This window comes from Macaca mulatta, chromosome 19 (assembly GCF_049350105.2).
Source record: "Macaca mulatta isolate MMU2019108-1 chromosome 19, T2T-MMU8v2.0, whole genome shotgun sequence".
Classification (NCBI taxonomy): Eukaryota; Metazoa; Chordata; class Mammalia; order Primates; family Cercopithecidae; genus Macaca; species Macaca mulatta.
In genome coordinates this window covers 14,015,593-14,036,258 of record NC_133424.1, presented here as the reverse complement: position 1 = coordinate 14,036,258, position 20,666 = coordinate 14,015,593, and the positions used below count along the sequence as shown (strand labels likewise).

The 20,666-nt window shown below is 45.4% G+C and overlaps 1 protein-coding gene and 2 long non-coding RNA genes across 5 annotated transcripts in view; 2 read left to right on the top strand and 1 right to left on the bottom strand.

Moving 5' to 3' along the window:
• Positions 1-20,666, top strand: part of CACNA1A (calcium voltage-gated channel subunit alpha1 A) — a 307,938-nt gene that overhangs the window by 49,449 nt on the left and 237,823 nt on the right. For all 3 annotated transcript variants that reach the window (XM_028839313.2, XM_077977500.1, XM_077977501.1), the window contains exons 2-3: positions 1,830-1,935; positions 4,016-4,155. In XM_028839313.2, the coding sequence (XP_028695146.2) occupies positions 1,830-1,935; positions 4,016-4,155 (246 nt within the window). The remainder of the gene's footprint in view (positions 1-1,829; positions 1,936-4,015; positions 4,156-20,666) is intronic.
• On the top strand, positions 6,056-17,793 carry LOC144336715 (uncharacterized). Its single transcript, XR_013409038.1, has 3 exons — positions 6,056-6,918; positions 10,788-11,067; positions 17,151-17,793. It is a non-coding gene; the product is annotated as an uncharacterized LOC144336715 (long non-coding RNA).
• LOC144336746 (uncharacterized) lies at positions 16,324-17,794 on the bottom strand. Its single transcript, XR_013409070.1, has 2 exons — positions 17,494-17,794; positions 16,324-16,941 (listed from the first exon to the last, which is right to left on the bottom strand). It is a non-coding gene; the product is annotated as an uncharacterized LOC144336746 (long non-coding RNA).

Genomic DNA, 20,666 nt, shown 5'->3' with positions numbered 1-20,666 from the left:
GTAACTCTGTGTTTAACGTTTTGAGGAATCAACAACTGGTTTTCTATGGCAGTTGCACTGATGTTGTTTTGTTGTTGTTGTTGTTGTTGTTGTTTTGAGACAGGAACTCACTCCCATTGCCCAGGCTGGAGTGCAGTGGTGCAGTCACGGTTCACTGCAGCCTCAACCTCCTGGGGCTCAAGCAATCCTCTCTCCTCAGCCTCCCAAGTAGCTGGCACTACAGGCCTGTCACCATGCCCGGCTAATGTTTTATATTTTTTGTAGAGATAGAGTCTCACTTTATTGCCTAGGCTGGTCTCAGACTCCTGTGCTCAAGTAATCCTCCTACCTCAGCCTCCCAAAGTGCTGGGATTACAGGCGTGAGCCACAGCATCTGGCCAGCTACACCATTTTATATTCCCACCAGCACGAGGGTTTCAATTTCTTCACATCTTCACCAACACTTGTTTTCTGTTTGTTTTTAATTTTAGCTATCCTTGTGGGTGTGAAGCTGTATCCCATTGGGGTTTGATTTGCACTTCCCTGATCACTAATACCTTCATGTACTTATTGGCCATTTGACTGTCTTCTTTGGAGAAATATCTATTCCAGCCTCCTGTCCATTTTTCAGTTGGGTTATCTTGTTGTTGTTGTTGTAAATGTTCTTTATATATTCCTGGTACTAGACCCTTATCAGATACATGATTTGCAAATAGCTTCTCCCATTCTGTTACTTGTCTTTTAACTTTCTTGATAGTGTCCTCTGATGCACAAAAGGTTTAAATTTTGATGAAGCCCAGTGTATCTGTTTTTTCTTATGTGGCTCATGCGTTAGGTGTCAAATCTGATCACAATGTTTTATTTATTTATTTATTTATTTACTTATTTATTATTTTATTTATTTTTGAGATGGAGTCTTGCTCTGTTGCCCAGGCTGGACTGCAGTGGCTTGATCTCGGCTCACTGCAACCTCCACCTCCCATGTTCAAGCGATTCTCCTGCCCCGGCCTCCCAAGTAGCTGGGACTACAGGTGTGTGCCACCACGCCTGGCTAATTTTTGTATTTTTGGTAGAGACAGGGTTTCACCATGTTGGCCAGGCTGGTCTTGAAGTCCTGATCTCAAGTGATCCACCCACCTCGGCCTATATTTGTCTATTTTTAATTTATCTTTTTTTTTTTTTTTTTTTTTTGAGACAGAGCCTCCTTCTGCCACCCAGGCTGGTGTGCAGCAGTACAGTCATTGCTCGCTGCAGCCTCCACCTCCTCGGCTGAAGCGATTCTCTCGCTTCAGCCTCCCAAGTAGCTGGGACCACAGGTGCCGGCCATCATGCTGGGCTCTGCCACTATATTTGAAATTGCAGCCCTGACCCTTTCCACTGTCTATAGCCTTCACCATCTTACTACATAACACAGAATATATGATGTACTATATAACATGGTACATGCAGTTGACTGTATAACGTAGTATACATGATGTAGTTATCTCAATTATTTGCTCCTCCTCTAGGAAGCAGGAGGAAGCTTCTCCTCTTGTCTGCTTTGCTCTCAGCTGTGTCCCTAGCCCAGAACAGAGTCTGGCACGCAGCAGGTACTGAATGAATATGTGTTCAATGAATATTGCTGGTGAGATAGAAGGTGAATATCCACATTTCCCTTTAGAACTCACCTGCTCTGGGTTTGAGATCTGCAGGGATCTACTCCAGAGAGGAGAAAGAATAATTCCACCTGTACTGATGAGTTGGGAGGATCTGGAGGGCTTGAGATCTTTCTATTGGGGTCACTGGGCGTGGGTGCCCCTCCAAACACCCTTCTTTTCTTTAAACAAGATTTTTCCTTAATTCCCCAATACTCCCTTTGAATATATGATTTTAGCCACCATCATAGCGAATTGCATCGTCCTCGCACTGGAGCAGCATCTGCCTGATGATGACAAGACCCCGATGTCTGAACGGCTGGTGAGTGGTGTCTTTTCTCGGGGGCTTCTCCTTGGCTTTAGCAGGACTTTGATTTTTGGGGGAGTGGAGCAGGGCACACAGGAGGCTCACAGTCCTGGAGCCCAGAGCCAGATCATGGGAAACCTAAATTTCTTTTTTTTTTTTTTTCTTGAAACAGAATCTCGCTCTGTCACCCAGGCTGGAGTGCAGTGGTTTAATCATAGCTCACTGCAGCCTCCACCTCCTGGGCCATCCTCCCACTGCAGCCTTCTGAGTAGCAGGGACTACAGGTGCCACCATGCCCAGCTAATTTTCTTATTTTTGTCTTTTTTGTAGAGATGGGGGTCTCACTAGGTTGCTTAGGCTGGTCTCAAACTGCCTACTTTGGCATATGACATAATTTCAGGCAGTATACTCAAATGAACATTGTTAATGTTAATAATTATGTCTTGACCAGGCACGGTAGCTCACGCCTGTAATCCAGTACTTTGGGAGGCCAAGACAGGTAGATCACTTGAGGTCAGGAGTTCGAGACCAGCCTGACCAACATGGTAAGAGCCCGTCTCTACTTAAAAAGAAAAATGCAAAATTAGCTGGATATGGTGGCGCACACCTGTCATCCCAGCTACTTGGGAGGCTGAGGCAGGAGAATCGCTTGAACGTGGGAGGCGGAGGTTACAGTGAGCCAAGATCACATCATCGCACTCCAGTCTGGGCAACAGGAGTGAAACTGTGACTCGGGGAAAAAAAAAGAAAGAAAGAAAGAAAAAAGAATATTACAAAGGATATAGATGAAGCGATGCATAGGGTGAGATACAGGAGAAGGGTGTGGCTGGCAGTTTCCAGGTAGCTTCAGGAGGGGAACTGGCATGAAGACCAAGGCATGATTCGAGGGTTAGGACTTTCAGCCCCACCCCCCAACCTCTGGAAGGGCAGAGGAGCTGAAAATCAACTTGATCACCAATGAATGATTTAAATCCAACCCTCTAATCATGCCTTGGTTTTCCTGGTGACCAGCCCCCATCCTGAAGCTACCTAGAAGCTGCCAGCCGTCAGTCAGTCCTTAGCCTACAAAAAAAACATCCCTTTGGAGATCCCAAGGATTTTAGGAGTTGTACGCCAGGAAACAATGTCAAAGACCCAACATACATTTCACAAGGTCACAGTCTTCTAAAAACTATAACTAGCCTAGCAAACCTATGATGTCTAGACCTTTGCATTTTCACTTAAAATAATGCTAAATAAAAAGAGTCCGTTGAAAGACTGGTAAGCAAATAGACGTACCAGTGGCAAGCTGATGTGGAAAAAAAATCATTCAGGCAGAATGAAATGATTGAAGCTTGAGAAACATTGTTGTAACAGATGGGAAGACGTTCACATAGGGGCTCTGATGGAGAAGAGCTTATAGCTTAATTTCAAATATGATAGATTATCAGCTGGAAGCCAGAAGCAGCTGGAGGTTCTGCAGAGGAACTGGAGGTGAGGATACTGGCCACTTATCAGCCAGTACAGAACTCCTATTCCAAACCTTTAACAATCTACCAGCTGAGAACCATCCTAAGGAGTCAGATTTAGGAGTGAGGTCAATGCACAAGCTCCAGCCTCAAATGCCTTGAACGCTGCGTGTGACAAGTAAATCCTCTAAACCAATGCTTTCCATTAGAACTTTCTGCAGTCACAGAAATGATCTCCATCTGCCCTGTCCAGTAGGATCGTCACTTGAAATGTAGCCAGTGTGACTGCAGAACTGCGTTTTTTAATTTTATTGCATTTAAATTAATTTTAATTGAAATAGCCACATGTGGCCTGTGACTGTCGTATTGAATAAAGCAGGTGCAAACAAGCAATTCTGTTTGGCCAAGTGATATGTGACGTTGGCCCAAAAGGAATGAAGGAGGAAGTTGCCTTCTCTGAGCATTGGCTTTGCTTGCAAAAGGCTTTGGACAAGAGAACTCTGCAAGAGGCAGTGAGGGGTGGTGAGTGCAGGAGGGTCGAGGGAAGTGAGACGGTGGTGGATACTGATTTCTAGATGGGCTGGTTCCCTGGTCTTGCCAACATCTGCCCAGCCCAAGACGCTGAACTTGCGTTCTCTCCCTTCCAGGATGACACAGAACCATACTTCATTGGAATTTTTTGTTTCGAGGCTGGAATTAAAATCATTGCCCTTGGGTTTGCCTTCCACAAAGGCTCCTACTTGAGGAATGGCTGGAACGTCATGGACTTTGTGGTGGTGCTAACGGGGTAAGTGGCACGTGCTATACTCTTTGGATTTAACTAGCTGAAGGATTACGAGGCTTTTGGTTGGTGTGGTTTGCGCCGGGCTCAGGAAGGCTGAGCCCTTGTGTTCTCCCTCCCCTCATTATGCACCTGCCTCCTTTCTGCCAACACCCCACATCCATATCTCAGCTGTATATTACAGCAGATGCTTTCTGTTACAATTAAAATAATAGCTCATTATCGTTGGCTGCTTCCAGAGTGCTTTATGCGCATTCTCTAATTTAATCCTTGCAACAACCCACTGAATTAGGAAATATTAATATTCCCATCTGACCACTGAGGAATCGGAAACTCAGAGCGTAACTTGCTTAAGGCCACCAAGCAAGTAAGTGATGAAACTGGGATATGAACAGAAGATTATGCATTCCAGAACTCAAGGTTTTAAGTGTTGTACGTGCATGGATCTCTTGATTGGCTTGAGGATATCTTGCTTTTATTTCAACTTGGTGAATGTGTTTTGAGAATGTCTGGGTGCAAGGGATTGTGATTATGACAAAGGAGAAAAGCAAGCTAAATAAGGTGCAGTCACTGTCTTCAAGGAGTTTTCAGATCCATATATGATGAACCGTGGTTGAAATGTGTGTATGCTTTCCTTGAAGCACCCTGTATGAGGTAGCACTTGCTGGTATAACAAAAAATAATGACTTAACACAGCAGAAGTTTATTTGTCACTCATAGAAAATTCAAAAGTGAGCTGGGTGTGGTGGTGCATGACTGTAATCTCAGCACTTTGGGAGGCTGAGATGGGAGGATCACTTGAGCTCAGGAGTTCAAGACCAGCCTGGGCAACATAGTGAGACCCCCCCCCACCGTCACTAAAACATAAAATAAAAAAAAAATTAGCCAGGCATGGTGGTACATGCCTGGGAGAATTGCTTGAGCCCAGGAGTTGGAGGGAGCAGTGAGCTATGATCATACCACCACACTCTAGCCTGGGCAACAGAGCAAGACCCCATCTCAAAAAAAAAGTCCAAAATAATTGTTCCTAGTTGGCAAGTTCATCTGCTCCAATGACTGACGGACCCTAACCCTTGCCGTATTGTGGATCTTCATTGTCAGCCCACAGCATCCAATAACTCCATGCTTGTCTGTATCAAACCAGGAAGGAGAAATGAGCATAGAAGGTGATACTTGGGAAGGTTTATGAGTTTGGAAGGGGTGTGACCCATACCTGTTTCATTCATATCCTGTTGGCTCGAACTGGGTCACATGACCACACATCACTGCAAGGGAAGCTGGGAAGTATCAGATTGTGCTTAGAAGAAAAGGGAAATGGATTTGGAGAATTACCCACTAGTCTGTCAGGGACCTTAAAGACTTTTATTAGATTCCAGTAGGGACTTTACTATCTGTTACCAGTGGCTGGTTCCTCCACTTCCCACTCTCTGCTCTCCTCTGAGCTAAGTCTGGGCTCTTCTATTCTAAGATCCTTCTTCACTGGGACACCTTTTTCATAGTAATCATTTACAGGATCGTAGCTCTCCATGTTTTGTTGCTGCTCCATGTTCTGTCTCTCTTGGTGGATGTGATGGGTTGCAGCACCCACGCTGTGCTGGCTGGACTCTCAGAATGCAGATTTGTTTCAGAGCAATGTTGCCTCTCACAGAAGGAACTGTGGCCTATTGGGCTGTTTCTGTAGAGGCCTTCAGATGTCAGTGGTCTGTTGTAAGGACTCTGGGCTAGCTCTCATGGGCTTGGTGGTCACAGAGGGATCTTTGTTGGTTGTGCTCACAGTTCAATGACTTGGGACCTTGATGGGTTCCAAGGACATATTATGGTGCTGGGCACTTTTCTCTTACCCTACTAGGAAGCTCACCTGGAAACAGCCTAGTGGCTAACTTTTTTGTTGTTTACAAAATGTAAACCTGGGCAGGGTGGCTCATGCCTGCATCCCAGCACATTGGGAGGCCAAGGTGGCAGGATTGCTTGAGCCCAGGAGTTTGAGACCAGCCTGGGCAACGTAGCAAGACTGCATCTCCACAAAATAAAAATTAAAAATGTGTAAAGCTGGGTACAACGGCACATGCCTATAGCCCCAATTACTCAGGAGGCTGAAGAGGGAGGATTGCTTGAGCCTAACTAGTTTGAGACCAGCTTGGGCAAGCTAGCAAGATCCCATGCAAAAATAAGTACAGAATAATAGAGCAAACACCTGTGTATACATTCATTTATTCAATGACTATTTATTGAACACTTCTATGTGCCAGGTCCTGTTCTAGGCTCTGGGACACAGCAGTAAACGAAATAGAAAAATCCCCTGTTCTCATGGAGCTGCGAGTCTACTGATGGGGATGGACACAATTGATGGATGAATCAAGTGTGTCAGATGGCGGTGAGGGGTACAGAGGAAAAATAAAGCAGGGGAGGGATGGGATGTGTGGCAGGCAGGGGTGAGGGGTGCTGGAAGCCAGGGAAGGCTTCACTGGGAATGTGACATCTGAATGAAAACCTAAGGGGAGGTGAGTGAGTGAGCCATGAGGAGAGCTGGAACAGAGTGTCAGGCAAAGGGAACAGCCAGTGCAAAGGCTCTGAGGCTGGACTGTATCTGATGTGTTTGGTCAACAGTAAGAAGGCTCATGTGGCTAGAGAAGGTGACCAGAAGAATAGGGAGAACTGAGGATAGAGAAGTAATGGAGTAACCTGCCATCAAAACAAAACCTTTCTCTCTTTTTTTTTTTTTTTTTTTTTGACAGAGTCTCCCTCTGTCTCCCAGGCTGGAGTGCAGTGGTACGATCTCGGCTCACTGCAGCCTCTGCCTCCCAGGTTCAAGTGATTCTCCTGCCTCAGCCTCCCAAGTAGCTTGAATTACAGGCGTGTACCACAACACCTAGCTAATTTTTGTATTTTTAGTAGAGACGGGTTTACACCATGTTGGCCAGGCTGGTCTCGAACTCCTGACCTCAAGTGATCCACCTGGCTCAGCCTCCCAAAATGCTGGGATTACAGGCATAAGCCACTGTACCCAGCAAAACAAAACCTTTCTAACCTTTCTAATCCCTGTTTTCTCCCTCCCTAGACCCATTCCTTTCTCTCCCCCATCTGGGGCACTTTCCTGAATTTTATGTTTATTATTTCCATTTATGTATTTACACTTTGGCTGCCTAAGTATATAAGAAATAGATGCTACCTATTTTTACACTTAAAAATGTTTTTTAAATAGCATCAGAGTGAGAACAGTTTACACTTTGACTACATACGTAGATAAGAAATATGTGGGCTGGGAATGGTGGCTCACACCTGTAATCCTAGCAATTTTGGAGGCAAAGATGGAAGGATTACTTGAGGCCAGAAGTTTGAGACCAGCCTGGCTAATGTAGTGAAACCCCGTCTCTACAAAATGAAATAAAATGTAATAAGATAATCAGCTGGCCATGGTGGTGTGCTCCTGTAGTCCCAGCTACTCAGGAGGCCAAGGTGGGAGGATCACTTGAGCCCAGAAGGTTGTCATTGTAGTGAGCTATGACTGCATTCCAGCTTGGGCAACAGAGCAAGACTCTGTCCCTAAAAAATAATGTTTTGTTTTTGTTTGAAATAAAGGCCAGGTGTGGTGGCTCACACTTGTAATCCTAGCACTTTGAGAGGCCAAGGCGGGAAGACTGCTTGAGTCCAGGAGTTTAAGACCAGCCTGGGCAACATGGTGAAACCCCATGTATACAAAAAATGCAAAAACAAGCATGCATGATGATGCATGCCTGTAGTCCCAGCTACTCAGAAGGCTGAGGTGGGAGGATCACCTGAGCCCAGGAGGTCAAGGCTGCAGTGAGCTGTGATTGCACCACTACACTCCAGCCTGGGTGACAGAGTGAGACCTTGTCTCAAAAAATAAAGAAATAAAAATTTAAAAAAGAAAAGAAAGAAAAAAAAAGAAATACATGGTACTGTTTTTCAAACTTCACATTTCTCTAACCTGACTTTTGTGTTTGACATGAGATAAATCTGATTAACGAGAATAGTTTTCATGCATCCATTTTCACGACTGCGTAGTATTCTGTGGTAGGAGTATGCTGCCGTTGTATTTATTTATTTGGATTGTTTCCAGCTTTGGGCAATTTTGGAGCAAAGTGTCCCTGCTTTCTCCCGAGTGAGTTTCTCTAGGGTACACACCCAGGAGTGGAACTGCTGAGTTGTATACTGTGTGCATCCTCAGCCCCAGTAGGTATTGCCAAATTACTCTGCAAAGTGGTTGCGCCAATTCAGGCTCCCTGGGGGCTGGCTTCTGCTGGCTGGGGCTGGCTTGACCTTGCTGACAGGAAGGAGCCTTAAAAAAATCCCTTAAAAATCCCTGTGTGGTGTTTTTTTTTGTTTTACTTTTATTTTAAGTTTAGGGGTACAAGTGCAGATCTGTTACATGGGTAAACTTGTATCATGGGGGTTTGTTGTACGGGTTATTTCATCACCCAGGTATTAAGCCTAGTACCCATTAGTTATTTTTCTTGATCCTATCTCTCCTCCCACCCTCCAAAAGGCCCCAGTGCGTGTTGTTCGCCTCTGTGTGTCCGTGTGTTACCATCATTTAGCTCCCACTTAGAACACGCAATATTTGGTTTTCTGTTCCTGCATTAGTTTGCTAAGGATAATGACCTCCAGCTCCATCCATGTCCCTGCAAAGGGCATGATCTTGTTCTTTTTTATGGCTGCATAGTATTCCACGGTGTATATGTACCATATTTTCTTTATCCAGTCTATCATTGATGGGCTTTTGCAACCCTGTTTTTTGTTTTTCATAATAACGTGGTTATGGAAATACTTAGGGAAACTCATATACTACTGAGTGGTGTGATGGTTAATATTGAGTGTCAACTTTATCAGCTCGAAGGATGCAAAGTATTGTTCCTGGATGTGTCTGTGAGGGTGTTGCCCAAGGAGATTAACATTTGAGTCAGTGGACTGGGAGAGGCAGACCCACCCTCAATCTGTGTGGGCACCATCTAATGAGCTGCCAGTGCAGCCAGAATAAAAGCAGGCAGAAGAAGTTGGAAAGAGCAGACTTGCTGAGTCTTCTGGCCTTCATCTTTGTCCTGTGCTGGATGCTTCCTGCCCTCTAAAATCAGACTCCAAGTTCTTTAGCTTTTGGACTCATGGACTTACACCAGCGGTTAGCCAGGAGCTCTCGTGCCTTTGGCCACAGACTGAAGGCTGCACTGTCAGCTTCCTACTTTGAGATTTGAGGACTCGGACGGATTCACCACTGGCTTCCTTGCTCTTCAGCCTGCAGATGGGCTATTGTGGGACTTTACCTTGTGATTGTGTGAGTCAGTGCTCCTTAATAAGCTCCCTTTCGTATATACATCTATCCTATTAGTTTTGTCCCACTAAAGAACCCTAATACAGGTACCTAGTGGGTCTGAATAAGTGATCATTAAACTGAAGGCAGTCATTCAATAGGTCACTTTGTCACTTGTAAGTGTTCGTATCCACCTGCTTACAACAAGGTGGCCTTTCTTCAACTTTCTTGTCATCTGATGAAGGAGATTCTAGATTCATTCCTCTACACGAGAAATTCTTCATCTAGAACAGATAGATCCTAAGGGTGAGAGCTCATCGTTGGGATGAATGAATCTGCTGAAATTTTATGCAAGAAAAAAGTTGTGTATATGTATATTTTTTTCTGGTCTGTAGTTTGTTTGTTTTTTTTGAGATGGAGTCTCGCTCTGTCGCCCAGGCTGGAGTGCAGCGGCCGGATCTCAGCTCACTGCAAGCTCTGCCTCCCGGGTTTATGCCATTCTCCTGCCTCAGCCTCCCGAGTAGCTGGGACTACAGGCACCCGCCACTTCGCCCGGCTAGTTTTTTGTATTTTTTAGTAGAGACGGGGTTTCACTGTGTTAGCCAGGATGGTCTCGATCTCCTGACCTCATGATCCGCCCATCTCGGCCTCCCAAAGTGTTGGGATTACAGGCTTGAGCCACCGCGCCCGGCCAATCTGGTCTGTAGTTTTAATTAGATTCTCAGGGAATCCTGACCCTATCATGAAGAGCTTCTCTTCTAGGTTGGGTTCCTTTCGCATCCCCTTCTCCGTTCTTTTTGTATTCATCATGCATTTCTTTCACTTGCTTTTCTTGCTCTTATTTCTCTGGTAGTCAATTATCCTTCTTGTCTGGTGGTTCTGTCTCATTCAAATCAGGCGCATTGCTTAAATTTTATTACTCCAAATTCCAAGGTGCTGTTTAGTGTCCTGTTGCGTTGTAAACTAGGAACAGGGAGGGGAAAGTAAAACGTTCTGCATGAGCTGGGTGCAGTGGCAAGCACCTGGAATTCCAGCTTTTGGAAGCTGAGGTGGGAGGATTCCCTGAGCCTAGGGGTTTAAGGCCAGTCTGGGCAACAAAGTGAGATTTTGTCTAAAAGAAAAAAAAAATTTAGGCTGGGCGCTGTGGCTCATGCCTGTAATCCCAGCACTTTGGGAGGCAGAGGTGGGCAGATTGCTTGAGGTCAGGAGTTCGAGACAAGCCTGGCCAACATGGTGAAACCCCATCTCTACTAAAAATACAAAAAAAAAAAAAAATTAGCCTGGCATGGTGGTGTGGTGTGCATTGGTAATTCTAGTTATTCGGGAGGCTGAGGCAGCAGAATCACTTGAATCCAGGAGGCAGAGGTTGCAGTGAGCTGAGATGGTGACACTGCACTCCATCCTGGACGACAGAGTGAGACTCTCTCAAAAAAGAAAAAAGGAAAAAGAAATAAAAAATACACACACACACACAAACATCCTGCAGACCTAGCCTTCTGCCAATGTCAATGGTGAAGGAACACAGTAGACACTTAATTATGTGTTTCAGAGAGGAGGGGACTCAAATATACTAATTTGACATTGAGACAGTGATGACTTTAATGAGCACAATGAGTAATTTCTTTTTTTTTTTTTTTTGTTTGAGACAGAGTGTAGTGGTGGTATCTCGGTTCACTGCAGCCCCTGCCTCCTGGGTTCCAGCAGTTCTCTTGCCTCAGCCTCCCGAGAGCTGGGATTACAGGCACATGCTGCCATGCCCGGCTAATTTTTGTATTTTTAGTAGAGATGGGGTTTCACTATATTGGCCAGACTGGTCTCAAACTCTGGACCTCAGGTGATCTGCCCACCTTGGCCTCCCAGAGCGCTGGGATTACAGGTGTGAGCCACCGTGCTCAGCCTAATGAGTACTTTCTGATTAACCTGTTGTCCTCTCAGATTCCTGAAGCAAACCACAGCGTTAAAACATCATTCATTTTTTGTGAACTACCAAGGTGTTTGCCTTCTTCTTGGGTGAAGTTTGGTGGAAAAGATCTTACTCCAGATATCTGTTTGTTCTTTGTAGCTCAGAGCCTCAGAGAAATCCTAACTTTGTAATTTTGTCAAACCTTTGTAAGGCATATTTTTATTGTATTTGTGTTCTGATCATGAAACTGAAAATGTGTAAGAGGAAGATTTCAGAAGCTTGGCTGTATGTCTGAGATGATAGTTCTTTTACTGTCATTCTCAAATATATGTAAATATTGAAGAGCTCAAATAACACAAATTATGCATGTTAAGAAAAGAGACTGTGAACCTCACCAGAGAAGGGGTGAGCACAATTTTTTTTTCTTTTTTTTATTCACAGGGTTAGCACTGTACCTGGCACATAATAAATTCTCAGTAAAATAAATGGTTGTTAAGCTGGAAAAGGGTAACACTTCTGATGAGTGTCCTGGGAAATTTACTAAGCTGTTTAGAAGATGGGACCAACACACTGATAGAGATAGTCAGATAGTCCAGAATTCTGTGGCAGATGCCCTGAACATCAGATGAGATATAAGACAGAGAAGCTCGGGTCTTTGCCAGCTCTGACATTTTGTGACTCTGTGAAAACGAAGGTTCCTTTTTAGAAGGGACTATATACTGCCTCAGGCTTTGGGCCATTTTGTTGAAGATCAGAGGCAAGGAAAAGATGGAACTACACAGGGACCAGCAGGGAAAGATGTTTTTGGTCTTGTAGCATCATTGAATTTTTTTTTTTTTTTGAGTTGGAGTTTTGCTCTTATTGTCCAGGCTGGAGTGCAATGGCATAATCTTGGCTCGCTGCAACCTCCGCCTCCCAGGTTCAAGTGATTCTCCTGCCTCAGCCTTCCGAGCAGCTGGGATTACAGGCATGCACCACCAAGCCCGGCTAATTTTTTGTATTTTTAGTAGAGACGGGGTTTCTGCATGTTGATCAGGCTGGTCTCAAACTCCTGATTTCAAGTGATCCACCCACCTGTCTCCTAAAGTGCTGGGATTGCAAGCATGAGCCACCGCACCCGGCCACGTCATTGAATTTTAAGGCTCCGTGGACTCTGGCAGGTCCATCCCTTCTATTTTACTCACAAAGAAGTGAAGTAGTTTGTCCAAAGTCACACAGAGATGGTGGCAAGAGATCTTCTAGAATAAGAAGGTATCTTCATGTCACGGAGCCAGGAACCCTGACTTTGTGGGCAATGGGAGTGGTATAAATGTTTAATATCACCCCTCAGGTTCTGCCAGTAGAGCCCAGCTCTCTCTTCCTTCCTCTTGCCTCCTGACTAGCCTGTGGTCTCTTTTCAGAGAATAAGAAAGGGATTCCCAGAGAATAATCCTAGTTCCCTTGCTTTTCATTATATAGTTGAGGAAACCAAGTCTCTCAGAGAGGTCAGTGTCTTGACCATACACCTCTCACGTCCTCTCTCCTTTTTGATTAATTGAATAAATACATGTAGTTGCTGCTTACCTCCTTTCTTTCTTCACCGCTACCCCATGCAACTGCTCTGAGTTGCCATCACATGTAAACAGCATTCCAACAACAACAACAAAACACAACCAGCATTCTAACTCATGAGACCAACAACAGTTCCTATAAATACCAGCAGCCTTTTATTTTAATGTCTCTCTGCAGTAATTTCTCCCCTCCATGGATCAGTCATCCTTGGTACCAAAAGGATTCCCCACTGTGACACAAATGCTTTTTGTCATTCTCAGTGAGTTATACCATTGAGAGAGCATCGATCTTTTTATTGTTCAAAGCATTTGGTTGTCATGATATTTGCTGGACGATGTTTCACCAGGAACCACATCACTTCCTAGCAGCAGGAGCTATTTTCTTCCATCTTCTAACAACACCAGCAGTGACAGTGATAATAACGATGTTAGCTGCCATGGTTGTTATTCTTATCATTTATTGAGTACTTACTATGTGCCAGGGACTACATTAAGAGTTTTATGTGCATTATCACAGTTAGCCTCACTAGCCTTTGTACAGATGAATCTGAGGCTCAGAGAGGTTAAGCTGCTCGCAAGGGAGTCACACAGCTGGTACGGGGTGGATCAGGATCTCAGCCTGTCTCTAGGACATGTCTCTAAACCTAGAATAACACTGGGTCTGTGTTAAGTTCAGCAAAGAGCTATATTCAACCCAGTGTCCTTAGGAATGTAATGCCTGTTATTAACAACAGTGGCAACTCTGATAAGCTGAAACTTACAAGGTGCTTACAATACGACATACTATATTTTATATACATACATAGGCACCCTCCTATAATCTCAGCACTTTAGGAGGCCAAGTCAGGAGGATCACTTGAGCCCAGGAGTTTGAGACCAGTCTGGGCAGCATAGCAAGATCCTGTCTTTGTAAAAAGTTTATTTTTTAAGTTGGCCAGGTATGTTGGTACATGCCTATAGTCCCAGCTAATGAGGAGGCTGAGGCAGGAGGATTGCTTGAGCCCAGGAATTTGAGGCTGCAGTGAACTATGATCACACCACTGTACTCCAGCCTGGGTGACAGAGCAAGATTGTCTCTAAAAATAAAAATAGAAATAAAATTATTTCAACTCTCAAGGTTAAATAAATACTATTATTATCCCCATTTACAGATGGAGCACCTGAGGCTCAAAGACATTAAATACTTACTGTCTTAGTCTGTTTTCTGTTGCTTATAACAGAATACCTGAAACTGAGTAATTTGTAAAGAAAAAGCCATTTATTTCTTACAGTTATGGAGACTGGAAAGTTTAAGGTCAAGGCTGCTTGAGCTATAATGCACACACACTACTGCATTCCAGGCTGGGTGACAGAGTGAGACTCTGTGTTAATAAATAATAATATAAAATAAATAAAACAAATTTCAACAAGAGTTTTGGAAGGTTTGAAATATTCAGACCAGAGCATCTGTCTCATACATGGTGGACCCAGGATTTGAACTAAGGCAGATCTGGATCTAGAACCCATTTTCTTGAATCCTATGCTATTTCCCTAAGGTCAAGTTTGCCAATGAAAATAAACTTGAGAATTTGAATAGAGCTCTCTGGCATGGAAAGTCAGGGTGATCCTTCCTTCCCCTCCCTGATCTTGGGTTCCACTATGGCTGGGGAAAAACAGGAGCAGAAAAGATTTCAAGAAATGAGAGATTGGCCTAGCACCATGGTTAAGACCTGGATTTCAGAGTCAGAGGAAGCTCTTCCCTCTGTGACAGTGAAAATGTGGATTGAACTCACTGAACCTCAGTTTTCTCACCTGGAAAAAGGGAGTAAAACTAGTGTCTGCCTCCTAGGGTTTGCATCACACAGCTTACCTCTAAGTTCACTTGCAGCTTCCTCTTGGTACACTCCCATCTCTCTACATCTCCGTTGGAGGGCAATCTCTGGCATCACACAGTTTGCTGAGCCCCTATGCCAGATGCTTAATAACCTCGGTAGCATCCCTCAACCAGTGAGCTAAGGAGTCAGTGTATAAATACCCCGGCTTCCCCATTGCTCAGTGGGAAAACTTTGAAATATGTTATACAGCATCATAGAGGCTCCTCAGTAAAATTGAATCCTAGTTGTTCACCATAAAACTCATTCACTAGTGTACCCTTTACCAATCTCTCTCTTCCTCATTCCTCACTTGTAATTCCTTGGATCACCTCTCAAATTAACCACTGGACCTTAGTACTTGCCTTGGGGTCTACTCGGCACTAACTCAAGGAGCGAAAGTTGGAAGCTTAATGGGTTACAGGTTTCAGCACCCTGGACAGCTCCCAGCACACCGTATTGTGCTAAAATGTTCTCTTCCCTCCCTCTGCCTCCAGCTGGGGTGGAGAGGGACTGAGTGAAGGCCAGATGGCCAGGTGACCTTGTTCCATACTGAGCTTCTTGGCCATTTTCCCTGTGGGACTGGAGAAGACCTTGCCATCCATCTCTCTGCGGGTTTGGGGGCCGACTGAGGTCTTGTTCTCTCGAATTGCTATGACAAATACCAGCCTGCCTCCAAGGGGCATCTGTCCCACTGCCTCTACAGTTTGCATGCCTAATGACTCCTCTCCTCTCACCAGGGCAGGGAGATGGCTGCGTGGTGGGCCGCTTGAAGCCGGGAGGCCAAGATCGTGCCAATGGACTCGCAACAAACCAAGACTCTTGTTTTTTTTTCCTCAAGACAGGGTCTTGCTCTGTCACCCAAGCTGGAGTACAATGGTGCAATCTTGGCTCACTGCAGCATCCACCTCCCAGGTTCAAGCACTCCCACCTCAACCTCCTAAGTAGCTGGGATCACAGGCGCACGCCACCATGCCTGGCTAATTTTTGCATTTTTAATAGACAGGGGGTTTCACCATGTTGGCCAGGCTGATGAACTCCTGACCTCAAGTGATTCACTTGCCTTGGCCTCTCAAAGTGCTGGGATTACAGCCGTGAGCCACCACACCTGGCCAACAGAATGGCACTCTGTCTCAAAAAATAAAATTTTTTAAATTTTGCTTTACAGCCCAGCTGCTTCTTGTGCAGGCATCTCTAAAAGAGGGCAGCCAGTCTCCACAGACATGTAAGGAAGCATAGTGGTTAAGACCTGGTCTTTGGGGTTAGAGTAGATTCCCAACCTGACTCCACTGTTTCCAAGCTGTGTGACCTTGGGCAAGTTACTGTACCTCCCTGAATCTTCCATTTCTTAATCTGGAAAATGAGAGTAGTAACATTCCCTGACTTGATGGGGCATGGTGGCTCACGCTTGTAATCCAAACACTTTGGGAAGCTGAGGTGGGTGGATCGCTTAAACTTGGGAGTTCGAGGCCATTCTGGGCAACATGGTGAAACTCCATCTCTACAAAAACAAAACAAAGCAAAAATTATCTGGGTGTGATAGTGTGTGCTTGTAATCCCAGCTACTCAGGAGGCTGAGGTGGGAGAATCACTTGAGCCCAGGAGGTTGAGGCTGCAGTGAGCCGTGCTTGCACCACTGCAGTCCAACAGAGTGAGACCCTGTCTCAAACAAACAAACAAAACAAAACAACAACAACAACAAAATAACAACAAAATACTCCCACCTTATGGAGTTGTTTTCAAGGTTCAATGAGTTAATGTCTGACACATGCTGGGCTGGGTTTATGGATGTTATTTGCCCATGGACAGTCTGAAGAAAGAGAAAATGATATAGTCCATTGGGCCTCAGCTTCCTCATCTGTGGAATGGGAATAATAACTGCACTTACCTCAAAAGGTAAAAGTCAGTGAGATACATATAAGGCATTTAGAACAAAAACTGGCACAGAGTAAGTGCTCAATTATATTAGCTGTTGTAAGACTAATAACTATCATTATAATGATGATAATAATTATTACTACTTCTCCAGGCCTAGTTCCATAGACCAGTTAGTTAACCGTAGAGAACATTTGCTATTATTAGTTGGGTTCCCAATATCTGACCTCCCTTTCCAATCCCACGCTCACTTATAAGTTGAAGGTGAAAGGGATTCATTCTCTCCCCATCACCTGTTAGTCAGAGCATGTGATTTAAACAACCAGGGCCAGGTGCAGTGGCTCATGCCTATGATCCCAGCACTTTGGGATGCCAAGGCAGGAGGATAGCTTGAGCCAAGCCCAGGAGTTTGAGACCAGACTGGGCAACATAGTGAGACCCTTATCTCTTAAAAATTTTTTTTAATTAGCTGGGTGTGGTAGCACAGACTTGTAGTCCCAGCTACTCAGGAGGCTGAGGCAGGAGGATTGCTTGAGCCCAGGAGATCAAGGCTGCAGTGAGCCGTAATAGTGCTACTACACTCCAGCCCAGCTTGGGTAACAGGGCAAGACCCTGTCTCAAAAAACAAACCAACAAAAAACTCAACCAGTCACATGTTTTCCTACCCAGGAATTTGAAAATGGACCAAGTGATCCAAACATGATGATTCAGATTCTTTCATGGCCACCTGCAGGAGGAGGTCAGGCTGGCTACGCTGTTCCTGCTCACTTCCCAAATCCCCTCTTCTGGCCCCCTGTTGATTATCTGAGTTTCCTAAAAATTCGTTTTATGCCTAAGATAGCCGGTCAGTGTTTGGTTTTGCAATCAAGAACCCAGACTGGGCTGGGCGCGGTGGCTCACGCCTGTAATCCCAGCACTTTAGGAGGCTGAGGTGGGCGGATCACAAGGTCAGGAGATCGAGACCATCCTGGCTAACACGGTGAAACCCCATCTCTACTAAAAATACCAAAAAAAAAAAAAAATTACCTGGGTATGATGACAGTCACTTGTAGTCCCAGCTATTCGGGAGGCTGAGGCAGGAGAATGGCATGAACCCGGCAGGCAGAGCTTGCAGTGAGCTGAGATAGCACCACTGCACTCCAGCCTGGGCGACAGAGCGAGACTCTGTCTCAAAAAAAAAAAAAAAAAAAAAAAAAAGAACCCAGACTGATCCTGAGACAAAGATTTGAGGGCAACGGATCACGAGGTCAGGAGATCGAGACCATCCTGGCTAACACGGTGAAACCCCATCTCTATTGAAAATACAAAAAATTAGCTGGGCATGGTGGCGGGTGCCTGTAGTCCCAGCTACTCAGGAGGCTGAGACAGGAGAATGGCGTGAACCTGGGAGGCAGAGCTTGCAGTGAGCCGAGATTGCACCACTGCACTCCAGCCTGAGCAACAGAGCAAGACTCCATCTCAAAAAAAAAAAAAAATTGAGGGCAAGTGGTTTGTTTGGCAATACCAGGAAATAGGAACAGGACAGTAAGAAAGAAAAGAGAAAGCCAGGCATGGTGGCTCACTCCTACAATCTCAGCACTTTGGGAGGCCAAGGCAGGTGGATCACCTGAGGTCAGGAGTTCAAGACCAGCCTGGCCAACATGGTGAAACCCCGTCTCTACTAAAAATATAAAAATTAGTCGGATGTGGTGGCGTGCACCTGTAATCAAAATAAAATAAAATCAGGACCTTTTATTTTAAAACTCTGTCTTAGTGTACCTTATATTTACCTCTTCTGTATGCTCCTTTGCATCAGTTATATATTGCCACAACACTGCTGTGTAACAAACAATCCCCAAGACCCAGTGGCTTATAATGACAAGCATTTATTTGGCTCATGGTTCTGAAGGGTGGCAGTTCAGGCTGGGCCCAGTTGGGTGCTTTATCTGGTCTCAGTTGAGCTCATTCATGCATCTTTGATCAGCTGCAGGTCAGCTGGGTGGCTCTTCTGTTTGGCTGTTGACTGGCTGCAGACTGGTCCAGGATGCCCTCGGCTGGAATGACTGTGCTCCACTCCCTGTGGTCTTTCACCCTCCAGCAGACTAGCCTGAGTTGTTTGCATGGAAGCTTTTCATCCTCCGGCAGGTTACCCTGAACTAGTTCACATGGCAGCAGTGGGACTCTAAGAGAAAGAGGAAGTGTTCAGCCTTCTTAAGGGCCAGTCCCAGGAATGGCCCAACATCATGTTGGCCACTGTTGTCCAAAGCAAGCAACGAGGCTGGTCCAGATGCAAGGAATGGGGCAACAGACTCCATCTGGTATTTACCTGGGGCCACTGGGACCCCATTCCTGTACCCTGAAGCCTTCTGCCCTGACTTCTGTGGGCCCTCAGAGCACATTTTCCTCTTCCTTTCCATCCCTCACCCATCAATGTAGATGACGTGTCATTACTGTGTCACTTGTACAGTGAAAAGGAGGAAAAAATGTCAGCAAAAACTCCGCCGAGAGCATAGGGCCCGTCATACAGCAAGCTGGAATGAAAAGTGGGAATGATTACATAGCCTTCTCAGCTTTTATCAAATCTCACTGTGATATCTGTGTTCTGAACCCTCACAGGTGGTTGGAGTGCAAGGGAAGAGATTCTTAGGGAAGAGATTTCTTGTCTGCCATGCTGACATGCACAGCCACGCAGCCTGGCTCCCTCTCTCCACTGGGGCTTTGGATTTTGTTTGTTGAAATGTCACCCACTCCTGATCAGAGCTGGATGGAAAGCTGGCTCTGATTCTATTGGCTCAGGTAGGGGCAGAGGCCAGATTTGTGGGTATCTATGTGGAGACCTTAACTTAACTCTTCTCCCTCCCGCCCCAACTCTTGTTTCTTTTTCTTTCTTTCTTTTTTTCTTTTAGGTGGTGTTTCGCTCTTGTCGCCCAGGCTGCAGTGCAATGGCGTGATCTCAGCTCACTGCAACCTCTGCCTCCTAGGTTCAAGCAATTCTCCCGCCTCAGCCTCCTGAGTAGCTGGAATTACAGGAGTATGCCACCATGCCTGGCTAATTTTTGTATTTTTAGTAGAGTCAGAGTTTTGCCATGTTGGCCAGGCTGGTCTCAAATTCCTGACCTCAGGTGATCCAACTGCCTCAGCCTCCCAAAATGCTGGGATTAGAGGCGTGACCCACCACACCCGGCTCTTTTCTTTTGTTAGCTGCCTCCACCTCTCTTCCCTTCTGCAGTGCCAGGTTTATGGAAACCAAGGTCAGTGTGGAGATCAACTTCAGAGAGCATGAACTGAGCATCTGCTGGGTCTTAGATCCTTTACATAGCTTATCATATTCAAACCTCCCCACCGTTCCGTGTAGCTAGAACCAGGATTTGGACACAGCTCTGTCCCCACTGCAGAACCAAGCTTCCTTCTGCCACTGTCAAATTTTAGAGGGAGAAAATAGGGAAAGGGACACCAGCCTTCTCCACCAGCAGCTTCTGCCCGCTCACCCCAGGGACTTGCACATGCTGTGTGCCTGTGTCTGAAATATGCTCCCTCCTCTGTATCTGCTTAAATCTTACTCAGACATGATACGTAAAATATTTAACATCCGGGCGGCAGGGGCACCAGCCAACCTGAAAGGAGGTTCCCCTGTTGTGCCACATGTGTACTCATTGTTTGCTGCATTGTGGGGGCAGTCCAGGGGCCTTGAAGAGGGACCAAGGTGCCAAAGCACTCTCAGGCCTCAAGGAAGTACGTGTTTACTGATATGATACTGTCTCTTCCTCCAGGAAGGAAGCCTTCCCTGATCTCCCCACTGCATGCCCACTGTGATACCAGTTTAGGTCCCCTCTTTATGGCCATCTGTGGCATCAGTGTGAATCCTCTTAATGTTGTCTATTTGGTTAATCATGTGTCTCCTTCCTCTGGGGGGTAAAGATGGACCCACAGAGCCTCATACAGAACTTGAGAATGGGGTTGAGTAAAAATCTGTTGAATGCATAAATGGGTGAGTGAGTGAATGAATGAATGAGTGAGTGAATGAATGAATGAGTGAATGAGTGAGTGAGTGAATGAGTGAATGAGTGAGTGAGTGAGTGAATGAGTGAATGAGT